Source organism: Hypomesus nipponensis, chromosome 23 (genome assembly GCF_054491055.1).
Source record: "Hypomesus nipponensis isolate SF chromosome 23, ASM5449105v1, whole genome shotgun sequence".
NCBI classification, from domain to species: domain Eukaryota; kingdom Metazoa; phylum Chordata; class Actinopteri; order Osmeriformes; family Osmeridae; genus Hypomesus; species Hypomesus nipponensis.
The window spans coordinates 10681731-10687730 of NC_140383.1; the positions used below are offsets into that span (position 1 = coordinate 10681731).

Here is a 6000-nt window from a genome sequence, read left to right on the forward strand (position 1 = left end):
ATCGTTATTAAGCTACGTCATTGCTTCACGTTTCACAACCAGGAAGTGACCAGGAAGCACGAAGTAGTGAGCAGGTTAATGATGATGTGCTGCTGTCATAGAGTGGTTGCTGTAGCTAACTGGGGCTGAAAATGTAATACTTTTGTCTTTAAATCAGGACAACTTTCATTGTTATTGAAGTCTCTAGGGTGGATGACCCACTGCTTTTTGTTTGCATTCGGGAGACCTATTTATGTGACGAGCGAAACAGCTGGTCATGCATTGTATACGTTCAGTGTTATTTACATGATTCATCTGCAGGTATTGTAACTCATTTAGTAGTTAACCATCTACTTTGTACTCAAACGTTTGTACCTAATCGTGTTGTGTGATTATATGCTAGCAACCAACCATAGATTGTGCCTTAATATTAATGCAAAGCCAATAGCAAACCATATTTAACAGTAAGTGGGGAAGTAACAGTAACAGGGAGTTTGTCAGTCCACCAGATCTGTGTAAGTTTTGGAACCTGCTAGCCTTTGGTTAGCCACCTACAAGGTTCAAGTATTTTTATATATGATGCTGACTACTTCTAAAGTTAAATCTTTAGCTTAGTCGTCCTGACCCAATATTGTTGTTTTGAGAACGCGTTTTCAATAGCTATGATTTCATTTTGTGTGAGAAACCCTGACTGCCCTCCCTGCCTGTTGGAACAGAAGGCTCTTTGTGTTCCCCTTGTCTTTGGCATAGTCTTAGTCTGTTTCTCTCACATGTCTCTAATCAGCTAGCTAAACATAGCTAATCAGGAAGACCCTGGTTTAACTCAGAAAGGGAGTTGAGGAGGAATGCATAGGACACATTTGGTCCAGCATCTGGTATCATTGTTTACATGTTCAGTTTGAGTCTTGTGGCACAACAGCAAGTTTTGTATTAGTTGACTAAATGACACAACTGACTGTTATGACCAGCTTGATTTCTTTTCCATTTCGTATAAGGCTATAGGAGATAGTACTTGATTAATCAAGGTAGGGAGGGAAGGAAAATTGCAGCTCATTGTTGTATGTGTCCTCAGTCCTCTTGCAGAGTTGTGACTGTGTGTGAGGCTTCCACAAGCCACCTAGCTTCAGGTCCATCCCCAGCCTCCGCTTCATCCACTAGCCCCAGCTCCCTCCTCTGCTCCAGCCATGCCGTGCTGCCGTCCCTGCCCATGGCTCTGCTCCCGCTCCTCAGCCTACACCCTGGCCCTGGGCCTGGGCTTCGTCACCCTGGGGACCAGCCGCATCCTGCTGCTCAAGTTCTCCGTCAACGCTGGTAAGCTGATGTTTATCGATGTCAAGACCTCAATTGTCAGTTTGGGAGATGTTTCAAGAAGGCTCTGATATTGTTAGTAAGAACTAGACATTTCTGTGGACCACTGCCTTATTCTAGTATTACTATCAGAATCAGAATCAGAATGGGATTTATTCGCCATGAAAGTTTGCACAGAGAAGGAATTTGCTTTGGCAGGATGGTGCATACAATAAAACATATAGTAACCTAAAATTGTGGACTATCTATACTAAGAGTACATAAACTAGCAGTACTAAGTGGAATAAGAATGAAATAAAACATACAATAGAATAAAATATAAGTTGCCGTAATTTACAATAAAAAAATACAAATACACATGGTCAAGATACGGATTGTATTTCTTGGGCCTAATCTTGATGAGCTAGGCCTTTCAGATCTGCAGTGCAGTCAGCAGCAGCAGTGGCTGTGTACATTGACAGTTTCCTGTTTGTTTGTTTGTTTATTTCTCTGTCTGAAGAAAACAAGTATGACTTCCTCCCTGCGTCTGTCAACCTGCTGGCCGAGGGACTCAAACTCATCTTCTGTCTGGTTATGTCCCTCAGGGTGATTATAAAAGGTAAGACAACAACAAGGACATGGACATGTAGGTGTGTGTGTGGGAGGGAGTATCTCTTGAGCGTGTGTTCGTCACCGTGTGTGTTTGTCACTGTGTGTGTTCCAGAGGGTCGTTCGGGCAGAGAGCGGGGCTGTTCCTCTGGCCCCTCCTTGCTCAGCTTCATGAAGTGGTCTGTTCCTGCCTTCCTCTACTTCCTGGATAACTTAATCATCTTCTACGTCATGACCTACCTGCAGCCTGTGAGTTCTATTACGTGCTTGGGTTGGAATCTTCCCGAGGGCCAAATATAATTTGAAATCCTTCCACATCTTTTAAGCATAATCATTCAAATGATTATCGCTAGTGTTTTGGGCAGTTGTTTTGCTCAATCCTTGTTGGTGTGTCTTTGTATAAACAAAGCTGCTGATCCCTTCTCTGTGTCTAACCTCTGTTTCTGTTCCTACTTTAGGCCATGGCAGTTCTGTTCTCTAACTTTGTCATCCTGACTACAGCCATTCTCTTCAGGCTTGTGCTGAAGTAAGTGACAGCTCATTCGTGTTTTCAACCGGTCTGGACACACTATATCTGTGTTGATGACGCTAAAGGTTGTACCACATATCCAGAATGTGGATTAAACAGCCTCAGACGACCTGTGAAGGTCTCAATGCTAAAGTGTGTTCAGTGCGTCCGGCTCGTCCCTCATCAGCTGTCGTTCCCCATCACCCACCAGGAGGCGCTTGTCCTGGGTCCAGTGGGCCTCCCTTTTGATTCTCTTCCTGTCCATCGTCTCCCTGACGATGGGTTCGGGGGGCAGCCAGCACGCCATGGCAGTGCCGGGCCTCCACCCCGGGCCCCTGACCACACCGACAAACAGCTGCCTGCTCTACACCCAGCTGGAGCAACAAAGGAGCAACAGCAGGTAGATGGATGGATGGAAATACGGATGGACGAATAAAGGCATGGATAGAGGGATGGACAGATGCCAGAGAGGAAGAGGGACGGACAGATAGACGACTGAGTAGCACGAGTGACCAGAACCCGTCTTCCCAGAAGCTCATACTCTCCCTTCTCTCCCCTCTCTTCCTCCCGGCGTCCCTGTCCCCCCCCCCGCTCAGCGAGTCCTCCTGGGTGTCGTCCCTGCCAGGCGAGGCATGGCGAGGCAGGGTGTTATCGAGGCTGCGCGCCCTGGGCATGGGGCACGTCCTCCTGCTGCTCCAGTGCTTCATCTCCTCCATGGCCAACATCTACAACGAGAAGATCCTGAAGGAGGGAGACCAGCTCGTCGAGAGCATCTTCATACAGAACAGCAAACTGTACGCCGGCAAAACCCCGCGCTACGTCTGAAATGACGCGGCTAGACCGAGCGTGGTCGGTCAGGCGGTGGCCCGAGGTTGAACCTCCAACCACCTTGGGTGACGAGGCAAGTTCCAGGATTAAGCCGATGTGTGTTTTCTTTTTCTTCTTCACGTGGTGTTGCAGGTACGTGTTTGGCGTCGTGTTCAACGGGCTGACACTGACGCTGGGCAGAGAGGCCAGGGGTCTTACTGTGCACTGTGGCCTCCTCTACGGGCATAACATCTACTCCTTGGGCTTGGTGTTAGTCACTGGTGGGTCCCAAACACTTCTAGACATCCCTGTACACGTGCACGACAACTACCACCCGTTCCCCTGCTTTCTCGACGCTCAGATAGATGTATGACTAACCCCATCCCTTCCATACGGCCCATTCATCGCGACCGCCGTAACTGAGATCGATAGGACTCAGCCGTATTCATGCCGATGAACCCGATCCCGATCTTCTCTCCCGCCCACTTTTCCAGCGGCCCTGGGTCTGTCGGTGGCCTTCATCCTGAAGTTCCGGGACAACATGTTCCACGTGCTGAGCGGCCAGATCACCACCGTCCTGGTGACGGCCCTCTCGCTCGTCCTCTTCGACTTCAGCCCGTCGCGGGACTTCTTCCTGCAGGCGCCCGTGGTGCTGCTCGCTATCTTCGTGTACCACGGCAGCCGAACCAGCGAGCCGGAGTACGCCCTGCAGAAGGAGACGCTGCGCATCTCCAACGGGGAGGTGACCAAGAGGTCACGGGGGGTGAGGAGATACGCAACCACACGCAGGCACACGCACGCACACAAGCGGTTGGTACCGCCTCGAGATCGTACGAAATGAACGGTTCAGAGTGCAAACCGACGACAAAGGAAATGACGGGGGATCGTCGGTGCGTTTGCCCGACGGTATAGAAGCACGTCCACATGCGAACACGTTGACAGGGACAGCTCGTTCCTGTGTAATGTGATTTGGCCGGAGTGGAAGCAGCGCTGATTCTCTGTAATGAAAAGAGGATTCAGGCTGTTGCCACAGCCCCGCCTCAGATAACCACATTAACCAGATAAGATGTAATGCATTAGGTGGGGAGTTATGGGCCTCGGATGAGGGAAGGCCTAGCTATGTGTGTAGGCTTTGTGAGGTGCACGGCCTGCGTTGATCTAATATGAAGAAGCTGTAGCTAGCTATGGTGCTAATGGGAGTTAAGTAGGCTGACATGTTGAAGGCCCAGGGCACTCTCGTACATGGTGTGTCTGTCTGTCAGGTTGTGAGTCCTTCACTCATATGCCATGTTAGACCGTTCGGGTGAAAGGCTGCCCTAATGTTACTAATGGTGTGTCAGTTTGAAGAGGCTGCACATGGTGAGTAAAAGCACTTTAAATTAAAAGTCAACATTTTTCCCTGAGGGAACATCAGTTGTGTCCTTTTGGGGGGGAAAAGAAAACAATGTATATAAAAGTATAGCATGCATGTACTGGAAGTAATAATAATAGGGTGTCCGTGGCCATTTTGAATGAAAATCCATAATGTAGAACACAGTGTTAATCAATATGCAAAAGCCGTATTGAGACAAAAGCATGGAACTTTGAACCCCCCCCCAAAAAAGAACTGTGTGTGATATTTGGTTTGTGTTGTCGGGTAGGATGGGGAGGAGCTGCCGATGCTGCTAAAGGCCACAGACAGCGAATCAGAGGAGGAGTCTTTATAGCACCTTCTGAAGGCAGCACTGCAGCCGTCGCTGCTAATGGAAAAATTGGTCTTGGACTGTGACATCTCAATCGACATTCTACTTGTGGTTGTGTGACATCAGTGTGCCTGGTTGTAACATCAAAAGGGACACAAAGAACCTTTTGTCACAAGAGCTTTTATTGAACGTTTGTGCCTGTCTTTATGATGATAATGCTGTATGGGTTAGATATTTTATTACTGCTCTATACAGTTTAGGCTTAATGATTGCCTATTTCTGACATGGTATTCATGTGGTCTAAAATGATTTATCTACAATTCATATCCAGAGGATGTTAGTCTTTTATGTTTTAGTGTTTTTTTGTTTGTTTTGTGTCAGTGCAGTGTTTTGGGAACGTTGTATTGGCGTGGAAGAAAGATACTGCTGTTGAATGAAGCCTTGTGTGTCTCCTGTGATCACAAGAGTAGTGACTGCCTGGTGACCTTGACCTGTAGCGGTCCATATCAGTGTTCATGTACAGACAACTGATTATATGGAAGCTGAGCATCACATCTCTGGGTTTGGTTTACACATGAAATGTCAATCTGTTGTCTTCTACTATTTCCATTTGTATCTAACCGTACAGCTTCAGTATACTTCTGCAGAGTATCAACAGACAATGGAATCATTAATGATTTATACTACAAAGAGTATATTATGTATATATACATTGTGAATATATATATATATATATATATATATATATATATATATATATATATATATATATATATATATATATATATATATATATATATATATATATATATATATATATAGTTGTGATCAATGTACAGAAAGATAAGTGTTATCTTGAACTGATGCTTTGCTATTCTAACATAAGTAACAGTAAGTAACAATACCTTTACCACTGATTTTGCCAATCTGAACGACTATTATCAGACAATCAATGCTATTGTGAATGAATACTTTTTTTCTATACAAGTATCTTTCAATTACCTGGGAAGTTTTTAGATTGTATTGTCAAGTGATACCACAAGGAGGAGCTGTAGGTATGTAGTCACTGTAAATGAATGACAAACAGTATAAACAGCCTGGTAGGTGAACAACATACTCAACTCAGGG

General features: G+C 46.0%; 1 protein-coding gene across 2 annotated transcripts; it reads left to right on the forward strand.

Annotated features, from left to right (window-relative positions):
- Positions 1 to 52: 52 nt before the first annotated feature.
- slc35a5 (solute carrier family 35 member A5) lies at positions 53 to 5306 on the forward strand. 2 transcript variants are annotated; one of them, XM_084688722.1, is made up of 10 exons: positions 53 to 300; positions 1052 to 1290; positions 1787 to 1885; positions 1991 to 2124; positions 2334 to 2401; positions 2595 to 2783; positions 2980 to 3177; positions 3344 to 3471; positions 3685 to 3953; positions 4831 to 5306. In XM_084688722.1, exons 2-10 carry the CDS (start codon positions 1164 to 1166, stop codon positions 4894 to 4896), a joined length of 1278 nt encoding a protein of 425 aa, XP_084544848.1. In that variant the 5' UTR covers positions 53 to 300; positions 1052 to 1163; the 3' UTR covers positions 4897 to 5306. The 2 variants fall into 2 exon arrangements, with proteins under 2 accessions (XP_084544848.1, XP_084544849.1); XM_084688723.1 differs by having other exon boundaries at positions 53 to 133.
- Positions 5307 to 6000: the final 694 nt, after the last annotated feature.

Bases quoted from the DNA above. Each gene is read 5' to 3' on its own strand.
- slc35a5 (XM_084688722.1), top strand. From the start codon at position 1,164: ATGCCGTGCTGCCGTCCCTGCCCATGGCTCTGCTCCCGCTCCTCAGCC. The intron at 2,125-2,333 runs GTGAGTTCTATT...TTCCTACTTTAG, and splicing joins TCATGACCTACCTGCAGCCT to GCCATGGCAGTTCTGTTCTC. The intron at 3,178-3,343 runs GTACGCCGGCAA...GTGGTGTTGCAG, and splicing joins TTCATACAGAACAGCAAACT to GTACGTGTTTGGCGTCGTGT.